Source organism: Dromiciops gliroides, chromosome 4, assembly GCF_019393635.1.
Source record: "Dromiciops gliroides isolate mDroGli1 chromosome 4, mDroGli1.pri, whole genome shotgun sequence".
In the NCBI taxonomy this organism is placed as follows: Eukaryota; Metazoa; Chordata; class Mammalia; order Microbiotheria; family Microbiotheriidae; genus Dromiciops; species Dromiciops gliroides.
Window position 1 is genome coordinate 99,293,960 of NC_057864.1, and position 20,091 is coordinate 99,314,050.

Sequence of the window (20,091 nt, forward strand, 5' to 3'; positions counted from 1 at the left end):
TAAGTGTTAGAGGGGAAAGTGAGAGGTAATAAGGAAGGAGAAAGAAAGAAAATGGAATTTCAAATTAAATATTAAGTGTGGTACAGAGGAAAGGGCACTGGATTTGCAGTCAGAGGGCCTGAGTTTGATTCCTGGCCCTACCACAAAGATCCTGTGACCTTGAACAAGTCAATTCTCTTCTCTAAGCCTCAGTTTCTTCATCTGTAAAGTGAAGAGTTTGGGATAGATGACCTCTATGGTCCTTTCTGGTTCAAAATCGGATTTTATGATCCTGCCGCTCCTCGGCATCACATCTTAGTGGTACCCTCAACTTCTCTTTTGAGCTCACTCCACATTTCTGGTGCTGTGGTTGTGGCTGCTGTTCAGTCATCTTAGTTGGCTCTGACTCTTTGTGAGACCCATTTGGGGTTTTCTGGGCAAAGATGTCGGAGTGCTTTGCCATTTGCTTCTCCAGCTCATCTTACAAATGAGGAAACTAGGAAACTGAGTAACTTGCCCAGGGTCCCATTATCTAGTAAGTAACTGAGGTCACATTTGAACTCAGGAAGATGAATCTTCCTGACTCCAGGGGTGGCACTCTATCCACTGAACATCTAGCTGCTCTCTCTGTTGCTGAGTCTTGTTATTTCTACCTATACAGCATCTCTCATCTATGTCCCCTTGTCTCCAAGTATACACCACCACCCTGCTGATGCCTTCATTCACTAGTAAGGGAAACTAATACAAAAGGCTTGTTTGGTTTTCCTGCCTCTACACTCCAATCCATCCTTCACTCAACTACCTGAGTGATTTTCCAACCTCACAGGTCTGACCCTCTCAACTCTTCTCATAATTCTCCTTACCCATTCATCTCAATCCAGTGGCTCCTCATTGACTCTCGAATGATATATCAAATTTTCTGTTTGGTATCTAAAGGGCTTCACAAACTGTCCCATCCTACATTTCTAGTCTCATACTTTATTCCCTTCTAAGTATTCTACAATCCAGAAATGGTGGCCTTCCTGCTGCTCCTCATCCTCCATGTCCCAACACCTCATTCCTTTTCCCTGGCCGCTCCTTATGCCTGGATTACTTTCCTTCCTGACCTCCATCTCCACAGCTTCTATCAAGACTCAGCTCATATCCCATCTTCTGCAGGAACCCTTTCCTGGTCTCACCCCACCCCAGCTCCTTCCCTCTAAGATTACATTCCATCTATTCTCTATATACTTTATACGTGCATAGTTATTTGGCAGTGCTTAGCATAGCACCCAGTAGGTGCTCATAGTAGGTGCTTAATAAAGGCTTCTTGACTTGCATGTTGATTCTCATTAAAATGTGAGCACCATGAGGATAAATAACATGTATGTGCCTTTTATTGTATCCTCAGTGTTTAGCACATAGTAAGTGCTTCATAAATGTATGTTGACTGACAGATTTAATTCAACCATTTAGTGACTTGGGGAGAGTATTCCAGAGTTCTTATAAACTCTCTGTCTCTTTGTGTGTCTCTGTGTGTCTTTCTCTGTGTGTGTGTGTGTGTGTGTGTGTGTCTCCCTCCCCTTCTCCCCCACCCCCTCCTCTGTGTCTCCTTTCTCTTTGTCTCTATCTATCTCTGTCTGTCTCTTCAGAGATGCTCAAGGATTAAGAAAAATCCCCCTTTGGACACCCACACCATGGAGATTTTGCAGGCTGGTAGGAGAAACTCTTCCAGATGTTGCGAACAGTTCATAGCCATTGGCTTTAACCCTCTTAGGATAGAGAGCTAATAGGGATCACACAGGTTTCAGGATATTTCCAGTCCTACTGGGTTCTCAGCAAATACTTCCTCGCTGACCAATCCTTACTGGCTCCCAACATGACTGTAGGAAGGATCAAACCACATGCAGCCTTAAGAAGGCAGGGCCCCTAGGGGGCAGCTAGGTGGTGCAGTGGATAAAGCCCTGGTCCTGGATTCAGGAGGACCTGAGTTCAAATCCGGCCTCAGACACCTGACACTTACTAGCTGTGTGACCCTGGGCAAGTCACTTAACCCTCATTCCCCTGTAAAAAACAAAAACCAAGAAACAAGAAGGCAGGGCCCCTAGGTCCCCTTTACCATTCAGTCACTCAGTTAGACCCAAGCCAGTCACACAAGCCAGGAAGATCTCTGTGCCCCCTTCCCCACCCACTCCAGGGCTGCCTTTTGATGCTTGGGATCTGATGAGAGCTTGTGGCTCAGAGCTCCTTTCTCTTCTCACTGGAATATAAGTAAGAACAGAGCCTGGGCCTAGAGGCAATGAGTGGGCTGAGTGGTTGAAAGTTTCCATGAGAAAAGGTGCATCCAGATCTAACCCCAGACCTGGTCCCCTTCTATCTCCAGAGTCATCCATTACTGGCCTTCACTGTCTTATAACAAGAGAAACTTTGGCTGCAAAGGCTGGTGATTCTTTGAGGCCCAAGGGTCTGTCTCCTGAATGTCTGCACTATGACTGGGATGAAAAGAACAAAAATCCGAAGTGGAAAAGTTTTGTTTACAAAGTCCCCACATGCTCCCTTCTCGTCCCCTCCCCCCCCACCACCATGTTGTGCCACCCCCACCAGCTCTCTGGCCAGTTCATCTCCCAGGAAAGCGGCTTCTTGGGAGAACAAAGAGGCCCTTACAGCGTCGCCCTCCCCACTTGCTGTTTCAGCCAAATCTCAGGCTGTTTACATCCCAAAGGGTGGGTTCCCTAGAGCGTTGACAGGCCAGGCCAGTGCTAGCAGGCCCCGGGGCCCAGCTCCCCATGGCAACGGCAGGGCCCCGGGTGCCCATACTCACTGCACAGGAAGCAGGACTTGTGGAAGCTGTTGCCTTCACACTGAACCTCTTCAGCAAAGTAAACCGTCTTTTGGCACACGCCACATTTCTTGCCTCCTCCCCAGTTCGGCATCCTGAGAAAGAAATGCAGAAATGGGCTTGAGAAAGCTATGCAAACACAGAGAAAAGAGGGAACGCCAAGGAACGATGAGGCCACTACCAATGCAGAACTGGACCCAACGCCGAGACCTACATGCTTCAAGAGGGCATCCATCCATGGACAGGGAGTCCTTCCCCCAGCCTGGGCCTTCCTTTGCCTCAAGTTTACTCTCCCATAACCCTGCCAGCTTACTTAGGTTTCTGTCCAAAACAAGTCAACCAATGGTTATTCAATTGCCTGCCCTTTCATAGTTTTAGATACAGAAACACCTTACCAATCCTCTAGTTCAAACCCTTCATTTTACAAATGAGGAAACTGAGGCCTGCTAAAGTGAAATGACTTGACAGGAAGTAGATATCACAGCCAGGACTTGAACCCAGCTCCTCTGACACCCCCCCCCCACACACACACACATACACACAAAGTCCAGTGTTCTTTCCACCCCACCAAGGCTTTCTATGCCAAGTACTAGAGGGCAATTCAAAGAGGTGCAATTCAGTCCCTGCCTTCCCAGGGCTTATGTACCAGTTGAAAAGACAAAACTTAATATGTGAAAAGTTAGAAGGTATAAGATGTAAATAGAAGCTGAAGATAACTGTCACAAAAACTCAGTTATCCAGAAACAAAGTCCGAAATACAGTCGGCAATGCTTTGCCAGGTGACTGGTACACGTGGGAGACACAGGAACGGTTCAGAAGGAGAGGTCAACAGTGGATTGGAGTCAGAGGACCTGAGTGTGAATCCTTATCCTCTGGCTTATCACCCATGTGATCCTGGACAAGTCATTTGTACTCTCATGGCTTCCTTCTCTTTATTTACGTAATGAGGATGGACATACTAGACCATCTCTAAGGTTCTTTACAACTTCAGATCTTAGTACCCTCTGATCACCGTGGGCCAGAGTAGTCTCCTCTTCACCTCCTTTGAAGGAGAGTATCTCCCATCTATTTAGGAAAACAATCCTTGAGAGCAGGGGGTCCTTTTCTAAAATGTCTACACAGCACATGGTAGACACTTAAATGCCCATTCCAGATGAAGAATAATGACGATACCTCAGGGGACTTCCCCGGCACCACAGCCTTGGACCACAGTGGGTGACCAAGGACACTGCAGATAGCCCATGGAAAATGAAGAGGTGGAAGATAGAGTTATAGTGATATATCTCTCTTTATCTGTCTGTATGTCTGTGACTCTGTATCTCTCTGAGTCTCTCTGTCTCTGTCTCCTTCTCTCCCTCTATCTCTCTGTGTCTCAGTGTTTATTTCTGTCTGTTTCCTTTTGTCTCTTTTCTCTATCTCTATCTCTATCTCTTTCTCTGTCTCTGTCTTTGTCTATCTCTCTCTCTGTCTGTCTCTGTCTCTCTTTCCAGAAAATCCCAAAGATAAAGAAAAAGCTCCCTTTTGGATACTCAAACCATGGAAATTTTGCAAGCTGTTATCTTTCCATCAATCAACCCACATTCATGAAGCACCAACCATGTGACAGTGACAGTACTAAGGCACTGGTGATACAAAGACAAAAATGAAAGCCCGCCTGCCCTCAAGGAGCTTACAATCTTTGCTGTATAATAAATGCTTCACCCACACTAAGCCCTAGTCCTGTGTTCTTTAGCAGATTGCCTTCATGAGCTACCATGCCCCCCCCCCCAAAAAAAAGATTGACCTTCTGATATACAACTGCCCTCAACTTAGCTGTGTTAGTCTTCAGAGGACATACAGCTCATCATTACCAGTTGATGCTCTAAGTTATTTCCAAGAGAGCTTGGGCTCTGCTGGCTACTTTATAGAACTCAGGGTCAACTCAGTTCCATATTGAAGCATCAGTTTGATGAGGATGAAGATGATGAAGATGATGATGTGAGGCAGCCTGATATAGTATATAGAGGATCAGTATTGGAGTCAGGAAGACCTGAATTCAAAACCACACTGGTTGTGTGATCCTGGACAAGTCACTTGATCTCTCAGTATTGCTCAGGTAACCCTCCAAGGCTCTAAGTTTATGGATGAATTTCTCATCTACATAAATGATGGGCATGTCCATTTAACAATCTCTCCAAGCCAATAAAATCACAGGAGTAGATTCTCATCATTGTTGTTATTATTAATTGGATATAGAGTCATCCTGTTATTTCATTGGCAAAGGGAAATCCCAGATAAGGAAATTGTCTCTGCAGTTTATAGTCTTAGAGACCAGGGCATTGAGAAGCTAATTGACTTGCCCAAGGCTAGAGAGTCACCACGTGTCAGAAGCTCAACTTCTTGGCTCTAAAGCTCCCTTTCTATCTGTTACACCACGCTGCCTCTGTAAAATAATGAAAATGATGATGCTGTCGATGGTGATGATCAGAGCTGACATGTAACACTGGGTTTATAAGGCACCCTAAATGAATTATTTCATCATAAGAGTACCCAAATCCTACAGCTCTACTAAATCTTTCCCAAGCTTCAGTGGCCGTACACATCCACTCCTCTCATTCTTACTGGTTCACACAAAGAGCACCCATGGTGAAAAGTCCTGTGCTGGACCCCAGGGGAAAATCCAGGAGAAAACTCAAAGCTAGTTCTCAGTTTGATCAAGGAGACAAAGCACACACAGAAACTGAAAACACATACCAAGGATTTTGTCTCATACACTTTTGAATCCTTCCCTCTCCCCCTCTCTCATCCCACCTACTACCCCCACTACCTAGAACCAAGCAGGGTATACAAAGGCATTGGATAAATATTTGTTGATCGATAAATGTTTGGAGAAGTTGGTGCGAGTGTGCTAGAATAATTGAAGTGAACAAACTGGAAAGACTTGTTCCATTCTTGAAGGGGTTTCAAAGGAGGTGAGGGGTTCTATTTGGTTAGAATTAGGGAAGAAATCTTCAAACTGGAGTTGGCTCCCCCAGGCCTCTCTTCTTGCCACAAACACCATTCATTTGTTGAAGGACAATATAGTAGTATCAGGAAGAATCTAGAACCAAGTAAGGAAAAGATCAAGGAGCAGAAAAGACTATTACCTTTCTTTTCCAAAGCAGAGGATAATAGAAGCATGCACCATGGGGTCATAAATACTGAGTTGGAAGGGAGCTTGGGGGCCATCTATTCCAACCCTTTTATCTTACAGATGAGGCAATTGAGGCCCCCTAGAGTTTGTGACTTGCTCAAGACCCAAGATCTGTTTGTCTGATGTTCATTGCTCCAGAGTGCTTTCCTCTGTGCCAAGCTGTCACCAACACCTTGGAACATGCTTGTCCCCATTTTATAAATTAAGATACCGAGGCTCAGCCATGTTGAGATTTGCCCCTGCAGGGCGAGTCATGGCTCTGGAGCCCAACAAGGGCTTATGCCACCCCCTCGGGAGTGAATCTCACCCTGTGCTAAGTGGTGGAGAGCCAGCTTTCAAGTGAAGTTTTGTTTTGAAATACAAAAGCTCTTTGCCCTGTGGGGGAGACCCACAACCACTCTATTGCTGAGCTCCATAGAAGCTAGGCCTTGTTTCTCCTGGCTTCAAGCCACAGGCAAACTTCCAGGCAAGTTCCCAGGGAATCAGGAACAAGAAAAGAAAAGACGGAGACCAGAAGACCAGTTAGAGAGAAAATCTGCCCCCAGAGACTTCTTATAGGGGTATTCTCATATTGCAGATAAAACCAGTTTTCAGTGTGGCCTCATCAGATTCCATTCATCACTTGGCTGGGTTCTTCCCTTGGAAGATGGGGGCTCAGGAGCTGTCTGACTGAGAAGTATGAAAGGGAAGCTCAGAGCTAGGGAGGCCAGAGGTGCAGAGAGGCCTTTGGAGGCACACATGGGCTTTGGTGACATTTGGTCTAATGCAGGGAAGGACCTTTCCTAGGCAATGTCTTGACAGCTTCATATTAGGGGAGAGTCTCCAGTGAAATGAGACTTAGCTATTCTCTCTTTCTCTCTATGGGGTGTGTGTGGGGGGAGATATGTTTCCAATTCACTTCTTTCTCTCCACCTCCTGGTTTCTGCCCAGCCCCCTTCTTTTTGGCCAAGTCCTTGACATCTGGAATCCTGGATTGCCTTAAAAGGAGACCTGTTTCTCCAAGGCTCTATGTCACCAGGAGGTGGGAGGGATGCCTCTTTTTCATGCTGAGAGAGGTGGGAGAGGAGGGAGAGGAGGGAGAGGAGGGAGGGAGGGAGGGAGGGAGAGAGAGAGAGAGAGAGAGAGAGAGAGAGAGAGAGAGAGAGAGAGAGAGAGAGAGAGAGAGAGAGAGAAGGCCTGAAGGAGGCTCTGAAAATGGCAAGTACTTTCCTGGGAGACTCACCCCTGAACCCTCACAAAATCTGCTAGAGTCAAGAGACTCCTGTTCATCCCCAGTGGGTTGCCCATTAAGCCCTTAGTCTCCCTCCTGGGTATAGGACCCTCCTACAGCATGCTAGATACTTTCTCCTTGAGAGTCTGCTGCTTTCTTCACTTCTCAGCCTCAGTTTTCTCATCTGTAAAATGAAAGGAGTTTCTAAGGTCCCTTTCCATTCTAAATCTATAATTCTAAAGAAAAGTGTGTTTGACTCCCAGTTCTGATGTCTATTATAATGTGTGTTAAGTGGCTAGAAGAAGAATTGATAAATCTTTAAGTCTCAGTTTCCTCATCTGTAAAATGGAAATAATAATGTTTATGCCTCCTTCCTCAAAAGACTTTTGTAAGGAAAGACCTGAATTTAGAAAGGCCAAGGCCACCCACTGCATCCTGGGCCATGGCCAGTTGTCTTGACTTTTGTCTTGCCAATGGCCTTCAAAGATTGGAGGAGAGAGTGAGGCTGATGATTTTGTACAGCCCTGCCTCACTTAAATCTAATTCACGAGCAAGTCAAGACATCAGCTTTCTGATGTCATTGGTCCCCTTTAAGAATGAAAGGTGAACAACAATGGAGTTATTTTATAAGGGAAGCACTTTGAGGCTATTAGGTAGAATGCTAGACTTGGTGTCAGGAAGACCTGAATCCCAGCTCTCTTGGTTCAGTTTCCCCATCTGTAAAATGGAGATAATCATAGCACCTACCTCCCGGGATTACTGTAAGGATCAAATGAAATAATATATGCAAAGTGCTTTGCAAAACTTAAGGGGCTATCTAAAGGTTAGATCCTAGAATTTACACAAACCACTACGCATGAGAGTCATTGTTGTCCACAGACATTATCTGGTTTAATTATTTAACATGGCTGATATTTTTAATGATTATCATCTTGAACATTTCTTCATACTAAAGAAAAGTTCAGTTTATTCAAGTGAATTTCATCTAGCACAAAGATGTAAATACATAGTTAAACCATTATTAGCTTCATAAGTTGTATAGCTTTTAGTTTATGATATATAGAAATTATATAAGGCTTAATCTAACAAGTGCTTAGAAATTTCTAGCTGTAATTCTGAAAGAGCTTTTGAAGAATTAAACTAAAGCTTGTAAAATGTTTGCTGAAATTTGTTTAACGTGGCTGATATTTTTAATGCTCTGGTTTAATTATTAACACATTACCTCTCCAACAGTGCCCAAAGCAAGGCAGAATAAAGAATTATTTCTTTTTCCCCCTCGTCCTACTAATTCATTTGTCCAAAGGAAACAATACACAGCCTACTCCTTCCATCTTGTTTCTCTCAATGGAGGTTATGCACAGAGAAAGAACAGCATTCAAACACTCCCTCTAAGTCCCCACCCACTGGGTTTGGTGGAGACCTGTCCGATGTTTACCTAGTTAGGAAATACACTGCTGACATTACCTGGGCTGTTTGGTATCTGGCCAGGTACACAGAAGAGCTACCAGTCACTTGAGTTCTGCAACCTAAGTTTCCCTAAGCCTCCATTTTGCAAAGAGCTAATAAAGGAGAAAGGGCAGAAGTTGCCCCATCTGTTAGGGCTTGGGATGAATGTCCTGGAAGTGACATTTGAATGGCCTAGAAAATAAGACTTCCCAAAGCATGGAAGTCACTCAGAGGAGTGAATGGGGTCATCGGGAGGAAACAGATCATTCAGAGGATCATAAGGAGCTGGCTTCAGAAGCTAAGCTTCTCAGTGTGTCCAGGGTCTAGACCTCCTGAAGGTACCTTGTTGCTATGATGGGATCCTGGGACCATAGTGGTACCATATGGCAAGTTTGGGACCACACAAGCAATAGCAGCGAGGGTGCAGCGAGAAGTATAATAGACCTTCCATTAATTTGCTTTGTGACCTAACGTCAGGTGAAGTCATTTCATCTCTCTAAGCCTCAGTTTCCTTAAGTGTAAAATAAGAGGGTTGAACTACATGGTCTCAAAAGTCCCTTCCAATGCTTGATCTTTACTCCCATGCTCTCTAAGGTCATTCCCCTTCAGCTCTAACAGTCTCAACCTTTGTGCACTCCACTCCTTCTACTTTGAATACCCTCCCTCGTCCTCCTAAACTGTGACACTCCCTGTCTTTGTAACTGCTCTAAGCTCACCTCCTCCAGGAAAAAATCACACCATTCCCCACTATCACCTGCCCAGAGACTTCAATTTGTGCTCTTTTCATTTGAACTTGTTTATGAGTTTTTATATGCATTTTCACTTTATCGTATGTCTGGCTATCCAAAACATGAGCCTAGATAGGTTTCCTGTCCACCTTCTGTATCTGCCCATAGTGCATAGTCATGGTGAAAATTAGAGCCAGCACTATAGATATTACTGCTTTCTGAGGAAGATCATAACTCTAGAACTAGAATTGTCATCTATCCCTCTCATTTTATAGGTCTGGAAACTTAGGGAAATTAAATCACTTCCAAAGTTAAAAAAAAAATGTTAGTAGCAGTGGGAAGATTTGAACCCAGGTCTTCTGACTCCAGGGCCAGTATTGTCTCCATTCTGTTATATTGCTTCTCAAAGATGAAGGTAGTAGGGATAGAGGGAGTCTAAAAATTAGACTTGGTTTTGTTTTGTTTCTATCCACTGATCTTTTTCCTTCCCTCTCATCCCCCAAACAAAGATACTAGTGAAGAAAGTATATTATATTTCTGATGGCAGATCTTGGGTCCTAGTAGCTAACCTCTAGTTCATTTCCCCCAATATGTCATCATTCAGGAGCCCAGACACTTCCTCTGGCTCAGGGGAAGCCACTGAACCCAAGTTTGAAAATACCAGAAGCCTCAGTATTTACACACTTTACCATACATGGGAATCATTAATAGCCTACGTCAGATAAATTCCTAGGGAGCGATGTATTCCAGCCACATCATTATCATATAAATTCCTGACAACTGGAGGCAGCCGGCAGGATACAAAGGGCTTACCCCTCCAGACAGTGACAGAGGAACTCGTTAGTAATGCTCATTCTCCCCGTCCCCAACCCCTACATAACACCTCCATCTCTCCCTTGCCCTGAAAGATCTCTCTCTAATCCTTGTTCTTTTAACAAAATCTCTTTTCTAGTTTCATTCTTCTCCCCGTAGTTCCCTTAAATCTGCTGTTACCATATGCATAAGGATCACAGGGACCGATGCTCTCCTTTCTAGACTTGACAGAAAATTGGAAGGCTATGATCTCTAACCTGCTTCTCATTGTGATGCTGTGAGACATTCTGTAGGTTGCTTTACTTCTTTAAAATGTGAAAATCCACATCTTCTTCAAACAGTCTATCGACAATTATAAAATTTTTTTAAAATCTAAAATACAATAGAAATGTTGGCTATTATCTTGCAATTGCAATTTCTCTGGTCATGATTACTTTGGGGTTGCACACTCCGTTCAGGACAGGACTCAAAAGATTGCCTGACCTATTAAGAGGAATTTGGAGAAGCTAGGAAAGAAAACCCAAAGGACAACCTTTGTTGGACCCTGAATAGGTAGCCTTATGTCTATTTCTACCTCATCCCTGTGTGACACCTCAGATCAACCTGAGTAAACCCATTAGGTTTGCCTCTCATTCCATATGCCATTTTTTCTTGGATATTTTTCCTCCTGGATCCCATTCGTGTCTTGAACTCTCTGTAAGGCTGGTTTAACTAAAAATATATATAAATTCCAGCAGCCAACAAAATCTATCCAAATCTACCTTTCCTTCCCAGAGTACCACACAGAAGTCTTCTGGTGTTTTTTTTTTTCTATATTTCTATTTTTTCTATTTTCTACCTTGCTACTAGTCTAAGAAAAAGTAACTATTTAACGTGGTTTCGATAAAGTCAGAGAAATACGATGAATCAAATCCCACTCAGTTACCAGCCAGTGGGATGGGTCAGTTGGGAACCCCAGATTTCTGAAACGCAGTCTTGAGCTCTGGCTCTCACTGACAAAAGAAAAAGGTCAGATTAAAGAAGTTAGATTTAAATGGGGGGAAAGGAACGGGGATGGTATCTTTCCTTCTTATTTTCCTCTGTGTCTCTACGTCACTCTTCCTACATCTCCATGTCTCTATCTTTTACTGTGTGTCTCTATTTGTCTCTGACTCTTTCTCTCCGTCTCTCCCCTTCTTCGATGTATCCCTCATTAGCAGCCCCAGTTTTCTCAAAAGTTCCTCCCAGCACTAAGATGCCATGCTTCCATGATGAAAATGCAGCCTTCTCTGTCCAGCTGGCCTACCACTCCACCCCCGCAATCCCTTTTAATAGAAAGCTATGAAGTCCAGTGCCTCCCCTTTATCATCCTATATAACACTCCTGTATAACGTCCTTTCCCCTCTGACCTACTATATACAGCTTAACTAAGGATATCCACAGAGGGAGGTTATGATGGAGAGGAGGATGAAGTCTGGGCAAACTCACAGTGCATGCTGACCTGTGGGTGGGTGTGTGAAGGAGCTGGGCCCAGCTCACTCCTTTCTTTAAAACCATGTGTCAAAGAAGTGGCTTAGTGATCTGGGATTGGGTTGGAGCTCAGTGTAGGCAAACGGGATTGCACTCCAAAGATAGAAGGACTCTTCAGCTACCCAAGAACACAAGGGAGCCCAGGGGCTTTTCCTCACCTCAATTCTATGTGGGAGAAGTGCTCTCCCTAATTTCAGAGCTGAGGAGAGAACTAATGAAGAAATCCCTTCAATGTAGGATTTCTTTGAAAGGGAAGGAACATAGGTTTGGATATGGAAGGACCCCAATGACCATACCATCCAGCCCCATCATTTTAAAGATGAGAAATTGAGGACCAGATTGGGTACGAGATTTGCCCAAGGTTACACCAAGACTAAGTGGTGGAGGCAGAATCTGAATTCTGTTCTTCCTGACTCCAAGTCAAACACTCTCTCCACTATAACTATCATGCACTGTTCGATGTGGAGAACTAAAAAAGAAAAGATCTGCTTTAATGTCCTGATACCCTCCTCCTCCTGTCACTCCATCTTCCACCTTGAAGGAATTTTAAAAGTGCTTAATTAGGAAGTTATTGTTACTTCATTATAGCTTAAATAAAAATAAATATCCGCTAGCAAATTGTGAACTTGTTGCTGCTATGCATGATTCCATTCCTAATTCTGATTTCTAATTGAGATAATTATTAAGTTTATGGGTTTTTCCCTCAATATTATGCAGCCACTCTGGGACCTGTAGGGGCAGGCTCTGACAATGACAAGCCAGCCCTCAAATTCTCCTGTTACTTCTCCCCAACACCCTTCCCCTTTCAGCTCTGTCACAGGCCAAGCCCCAAACAGGGTGGTCTACTTCTTTTAATTCCCTAAGATAAGCAAAAAGGGCATTTAGGCAGACCAGTTTATCTATCCCCTAAAATGGAGGAACTCAAGCAGGCAAAGGCAGAAACCAGCGTTTTATAGAAAGAAGTTAAGGAAGTACCACTGCCATCTAAGACGCAGTTCTGATTCAAACTCAAAAAAAAAAAAAGGCAGGAAAAGGCGGGAATGGAGGGTTTGGAATAGACAGTTCTCTGGTCTCTTCCAGCTGTATCCTCTATAACCCTACGCAGCGTCTTCACGTCGGGAAAGACAGGGCTAGGGTCCGGGTGCCAGGGACCCCAGGAGACCACACAATTACGTGCGTTTCCAGTCCTCTGGAATTTTCTCGCAGCAGCCAACCCCAAGACGCGGGTCTTAAATACATGACACGGGTCTTTAAGTATGAGAACAGGAAAGGCACGTAGAGAAAGGCGGCTGCAAAGTTCTCAGCTTTTCGGCCTCCGGGAACTTCCAAAGAACTAAAAGCCCTAGTTCAGCACGCTGACAGTTAACATGGCTCTGTCAAGGATCTCGAGGGCCCCCACCCCCACCCCCCGAGGAAGCAGGCTTTTAAAGCTTTGAGCCCTCTCCAGTGGCCCCCTCCTTCCCCCCTCCCCCCGCCTCCGCCCCAGGCACAGAGTCCTTCATTTCGGGGCCCCAACAAGACAGGAAAGCAGAGGGGTCTGGCACGTAGGAAAGAGGGGTTCGACACGTTGGCTGAGTGGAATGACACGGATGCCCACATACACACACACACACACACACACACACACACACACACACACACACACACACACACAACGAGTGGTAGTGGAGCCAACAGCAGCCCTCCAGTCCCTGCTGTCACTCAGCCCCAGTAGAAAGGAGGTGAAAGGAAGGAGGGGGAAGGAAGGAGGAAAGTCTCTGCAGGGGCTTCAGGGGAGGCGGCGAGGAGCGAAGGCCCCTCCAGGAAAGAGAAGCCAAGCCCCAGCTAGCGCAGCCCCGGCGGTATGCCCCACCTGACCGCGGCGGCACCGGATGGCCAGAACTTCTAACGTTTTTCTCCATCTGCCCCTCTCTGCCCCTTCCCTTCCTAGCCAGCTCTGGGGGACCCCGGGAAGCCCCCTAGGAAAACTCCCTCCCCGCCGTCCGCGGGAGCCAGCGTGGGCAGAGCCAGGAGGAGGGCCCGCCGGCCTGAGCGCCGCGCTGCGGGTGCCACCCAGGCTGGTGAGGGTTAGGATGGGTGGGGATGGGAGGGTGTGCCCACTGCCCACTGCACGAGCCCGGGTGGAGGGAGGGCACAGCCCTGGCCGGACGCCCGGGCCCTGCAGCTGCTGCAGGGCAGGAGCGGCTCACTCACCTGACAGCTGCGGCGGGCTCGGAGGGCGGGCAGACTGGAGGGAACTCTCCGCAGTGGCCCGTTGGGTCCCGCTCGGGCCCCTCAGCTTTGTTTTTGTTCTCCTCCGGAGAAGGCGTGTCCCGGAGCAACACCAACCATCACAAAGCTTTGCACACAGCACCAGCGGGGCGCTGATGTCATGTTTCCTGAGCACAGTCGCGGGGGCGCCAAAGGACCCCGGGGCAGCCCAGCCTGGCGGGGCCCAGCCCGCCAGGGAAGCCCGGAGGCGGCAGAGGATGGGGAACATCTCCCCCAGTCCTGGACCGCTGCCCCGAGGGGCTGCAGCTGAGGCTTAGATGACGAGACAGGCCACCATCTTTCCGAGGCAGGGGCCTCTTTTAAGGTTTCTTTCTGAACAGGTGGAAAGTGGAAACGCAAGTTGAGACGTCCACTGGTTTTATCTGATTTCTTTCCTAGAGAAGTGGGGGCCTAGGGGTGTGAGATGTTGCATACGCTATCAGATACGTCCAATGTGTTGGTTGGGTTTTGCTGAGTTTTTGTTTGTTTTTAAGCATTGTTATAAGGGAAGGGCCAGTGGGTAAGGAATTGGCATATTCTGAAACGAATGTAATGTAAACACTAAAGGCATCAACAAAACTAATTTTAAGATAAAAGAGGCTTTAAAACTCTTTTAGCCTACCGTTGTTCCCAAGGACTCATCCTCACCCCCCCCCACCCCCGGGACTTAAAAAAAAAAAAAGACCACTACTCTCGGGACAGTAGATTTTGAAAGAGAAGGGGCAAGCAGACTGGTCAAGTAGAGGAGGTAGGGTAATCCAGCTTGCTACATTCCTCTAAACCTAATTTTTTTTTCTGCCCACCTAGCAGCTGCTCTAAGCACTGAATTTCCAGTCTCTAAAAGGGATCGAAATTTTCCTTTGACCTCCCTGGGTCCTAATCTTTAGTTTGTAAAACATTCTCTTGGGATGCTCAGAGTTTCTGCCAGTTTGGACTTGTAGCTAATCCAGTTACAGAGAACAGGGACTGAAGCTATAATTTTGTTGATATAAGGAACTCCTGGGTGAGGGAACTCCCTGTACCAGTGAAGACTGGCTTCTCTGCTAAGGGATTGTAACTTGCTCAGGGTAACACAATGCAATGCAACACAATACAATGAGTATTTATTAAGCACCTAATATGTGCCATGCACAGTGCTAAGTGCTGGGGATACAAATATGAAAGATAGTCTATGTCCTCAAGGAGCTTACAATCTAAAGGGGGAAGGCAATATACAAAAAAAAAAGCTGAAAAGGACAGGGATGATGGTTATAATGGTGGGTATTAATGATGATGGGGATGGGGATGGAGGGAGGGAATCAAAACTAAGCAGAACATCTGATGAAAAAAGAAGAGATGGCTCATCTTTTGAGCCCTCTATACAATGAAACTGGGGAGGAGTTTTTTGCTTCACCCTCTAAGCCTCCAGTCAGAGGAGCAGGAGTCACTGAGGGTGAATGATGAAGTGTGAGTACCAAAGCTGAAGCAATCTCCTTGGTGTTGGGTTTCTTGGTGTTGAGCTAAAGAGGCTGGGAAGAAGAGGGCTGGGCTGGGCATGATGATCATGGTGGAATTGAAACCAACCAAAGCAGCTGTTGGCAAAGAGACCCACATAGCCAGAATGTGCCCTGTCATCTGAGCCTGGGACTAGTGGTCCAGATCCTGGGTGGGACAAAGAGGCAGAATTTGAAAACAGAACTTTCTAACTTCAAGGCCAAGTTATTTCCATTATTCCAGGGTACTTCTCTATGGCAGCAGCATGCAGTAACCTAGTCCTCATTATTTCCTTCCTGTCCACACACTCAGTGCTATTGGAAAAAGGTTTGAGGAAGGGGAAGAGAAGAGCCTTATGAATATGAAGACTCCAGCCAGAGCACATATCTGACTGAATGGTACAAAATTCAAACTGAAGAGAAACTCAACAAATGCAGCAACCCTTTCTCATTTCTGTGTCATCTGGAACTAACTACGGCCTGCCCACTTCGACCTGCAGCAGTTATCCCTACTCGAAGCACTTAGAGTGGAGCAGCTAGGTGGTATCAGATCAGGAGGATTTGAGTTCAAATCTCACCTCAGACAATTACTAACTGTGGGACCTTGGACAAGTCCTTTAACCCCAGGGGCCATCTGCAGTCCTCTTAATTATATATAATTATTAATTATTAATATATATTAATTATATATATTAATTATATATAATTATTAGGTGCTGCACTAAGTCTGGAAATTGTTGTTGTTGTTTGTCCCTTATTCTCAAAAAGGACCATGACATCGGGGTGATGTCATGACTTACAGTGAATTAGATTTAAGTGAAGGAGGGCTGTGCAAGGTCACTAACTTCACTCTTTCCTCCAGAGCCATCTGGGTCCAGTGGCAAGTTACATATCAGAACCACTGGAGATGGCCCTAGCTGCCCCTGCCTGGAAATACAAAGAACAGCAAAAGATAGTCCCTAAACTTGTGAAGGAGTTCATAGTTTATACTATTGCTACTCCTAGACCTGATACATTCCTCCTTACCAAGAAATCTGGAAAAATCAGAGCAATTGAATGCCCTGGGTAAATAAGAAAGCATTTCAATAATTGATGCTGATTATGGTAGGATCACAAATCCACTAGAGACCCCAGAGACCATCTCGCCCATTACCCTCATTTTACAATGGAGGAGACTGAGACCTAAGAACCTTAAGCAGCTTGCTCAGTTTCACACAAGAAGGAAACACCAGAAATAGCATTTTATCCTTGTTCATCTGACTCTACAACTCTTTCCACCCTACCTCCATTGGTCATAACCAGCTACAAAAAGCAGGCCCACAAATTAGGCAGTAGAGTATCCCACCACCAAGTAAAGGATAATATATTTTTTCCTATAGAGAGTGAGAAGGACAGAGTTGTTTCCAAAGGGACTTGAGTGAGAAAGCTCCACATAAGAACAAAGATGTGGAATGTGAAGGAACCTTAGAGATCAGACTGTGTTTGAAGAGGGAAAGGTCTGGACATTAGTAAAGAATGTACCTAGCATTGGCTATAGATTGATAACATTATTGTTCTAAGCCATAGGCTACAACCAGACAATGACACACCCAACATCCCTGTATAAACCACCACACCAATGCTACACAGTGAGTTCCTTGTCACTGGAATCAATCAACAAGCATTAATTAAGTAATTAATATGGGGAAAGCACTATACTAAGTAAGCACTTGAGGATACAAAGAAAAAGTGAAAAGTCATGCCCTCAAGAAGCTTACATTCTAATCATAAAGATGGTATGTGCACATATAGCTATATGTGAGATCTGTATAAAGTTGATATAATGTAACTTTTAGAGAGGAAGGTGCTAGTAGAGTGCAGGGCTACAGGAGCAGGAAAAAAGGAAACCATGTATTCTAAAAGAAAGGTGTGAGGATAGAGAGCACCCTCAGCATGGGAGACAGTGAATGCAAAAGCCCAGAGATGAAGAGGGATGGGGAGGACAGCATGTTGGAGGAGAGTAATGTGTAACAAGATTGGAAAGGCAGGAAGAGAGAAGACTTTGAAAAGCTTCCAGTGCTAAACAGACATGTTTATATTTGATGTTAGAGGTAATTTGGAGTCAATTGAGTTTCTGTTTGTTGCTATTGGTTTTTGTTTTGGGTTTTTGGTGGGGGGAGGCAATGCACTTAGGTGACTTATCCTGGGTCACACAGCTACTACATGTTTGAGACTGGATTTGAATTCAGGTCCTCCTGATTCCAGGACTGGTGCTCTATCCATTGCACCCCAAGCTGCCCCTCCTTTTTTGAGGCAATCAGTGTTAAGTGACTTGCTCAAGGCCACACAGCTAGTAAAGTATCTTCTGAGACTGGATTTGAACTCAGGTCCTCCTGACTCCAAGGTCAACTGGTACATAAATACATGAAATGGGGGTTTTTAAGGATTGGGAAGACTTAGTAGTGTTTATAGGCATCAAGGAAGGAACCAGTAGATAGGAGGAGACTGAAGATAAGAGACAATGAGGGAAATGATAGAGCAATCTGCTGGAGAAAACAGGAGGGGATAGGATCAAGGGTACATATAGAAAGGTTAGCCTTGGCAAGATTGAGGGCCACCTCTTCATATGAGACAATAGTAAAAGAAGAGATAGTGAGAAAATATGTCTGGTTAAGAGGAGGGAAGAAGAGGGAGCTCTTGGTGAATGCCTGCAATGATTTTTGTTGAAGTAGAAGAGGAAGTCCAGTCTCAACGGAGAGGTCAAGGGGAAGGTGGTGCCTTGGGAAGTTTGAGAAGAGTCAAGACAATTTGTAACAGCCCCTGTGGAGAGTGGGAGAGGTAAATATCCAGCCCCAATATCTTTTCTGAGCTCCAGGCTCCCATCACTAACTCCTTATGGGGCATTTTCCAGTGGGTATCCTGTAGGTATCTCAAAGTTCAAAAACAAACTCATTATCTTTCCTTAAATAACAACCCCTCTTTCATTATTTCCTATTTCTGTTGAAGGCACCACTATCCTTCCATCCCTCAGATTTTCAACTGTGAAGTCATCAACCCAACTTTTCCTCATCCCCCATATCCAGTCCCTTGCAACATTTTACCCATCATTCCTGTGTCCACTTACCCCATACCTGCAATTAATCTCTGTGCCTCGTCTCCTCTCTCCACTCCATCTTTCACACAGTTGCCAAATTAATGTTTCTAAAACACAGGTTTAGCTCAGCTAAATTTCTATGATAGAACACAAAGTCCCCTATTTGGCATTCAAAGCCCTTTACAATTTGACTCTAGTCTATTTTTCTAGCCTGATTACACAGCCTCAGATAAATTCAACAAGACTACATTTAAGAGAGATTTTAAAGGTAGAATGGACAAGATCTGTAAGGGACTAGATATAGAGGATGAGAATGAAGAGTTGATGATGACTCCCTGTTTTCAAAGTTGGGTAACTAGAAAAATGCCTTCAACAGAAAGGAAAATTAGGAAGAAAGGTGGCTATGGGGAAGGGGGAGAGAAATAATAAGTTATCTTCTGGACATGTTGACATCGAAATACCTATGAGACATATAGTGGGAAATACCCACTACATGATGGCCACCAAGTGATGGATGACTGGAGCTCCAGAGATACTAGGACTGGATATTTAACTTTGAGAATCATCTTTGTAGTCATTTGGGAATCTTTTCACTCCTCCCTAATCAATTTGCTCTCCCACTTTCCACAGGAGCTGTTCCAAACCATCTCATCTTTCCTCAAGTGTCCCACAAAACCATTCTCCCCTCAACTTCTTTGGGGGGGGGGGCAATGAGGGTTAAGTGACTTGCCCAGGGTCACACAACTAGTAAGTGTCTAAGACCAGATTTTAACTCAGAAAGATGAGTCTTCCTGACTCCAGACCCAACATTCTATCTACTGTGCCAGATATATTCTTCCACTATCTCCTTCTTCACTCTTGTCTCAAATGAAGAGGTGGCTCTTCTCCTTGCCAAGATCAACCTCTCTATATGTACCCTTTAGCCTGACCCCTCCTGTCTTCCCCCAGTAGACCATTATCACTATAATTACCCACATTTTCTACTCCCTTCAGTCTCTCTTGATCTTCTGGGTCCTTCCCTGATATCAACAAACATTTTCATGTTTCTTTATCCTTAAGGAACCTCACCAGATCCTATCATCCTCACTAGTTTTTATCCTTTATCTCTCCTCTCCTCCACTAAACCTCTTGAGAAAACTATCAACACTAGGTGCCTCTATTTCCTCTTCTGCCACTCTCTTCTAAACTCTATCCATTCTGCCTTCTGACCTCATCATTAAGATGGAACTGCTCTCTCCAAAGTTCCCAATGATCTAATGGCCTTTCTCCAGTTCTGATCCTTCTTGAGCTCTCTGCAGCATTTCACAGTGAACACTTTTTCCTGATTACTTTCTATCTAGGTTTTCACAACATTTTTCTCTCCTGGTTCTTTTCCTAGTAATCTCCTTTGTGGGTTCTTCGTTCATGTCATGCCAATTAACCATAGGTGTCGCCCTGAACCTTTCTTCTCTTTTCCCTCTATACTATGTTATTTGGCAATCCCATGGCTTCAATTACCATCTCTGTGCAGATTATTCCCAAATATGTCCAGCTCTCATCTCTCTCCTGAGCTACAAGTCCTAAATCACCAACTACCTTTTAGACAGCTCACCCTGTAGGCAACTCTAACTCAACCAACATG

General features: G+C 44.9%; 1 protein-coding gene across 1 annotated transcript in view; it reads right to left on the minus strand.

The window, feature by feature from the left end:
* Window positions 1-14,023, minus strand: part of CSRP1 (cysteine and glycine rich protein 1) — a 34,489-nt gene extending 20,466 nt beyond the window's left edge. The window contains exons 1-2 of the mRNA XM_044002386.1: window positions 13,869-14,023; window positions 2,780-2,892 (exon numbers count right to left, since the gene is read on the minus strand). Coding sequence (XP_043858321.1) covers window positions 2,780-2,891 — 112 coding nt within the window. The 5' untranslated portion in view covers window position 2,892; window positions 13,869-14,023. The remainder of the gene's footprint in view (window positions 1-2,779; window positions 2,893-13,868) is intronic.
* Between the last annotated feature and the right edge of the window lie 6,068 nt (window positions 14,024-20,091).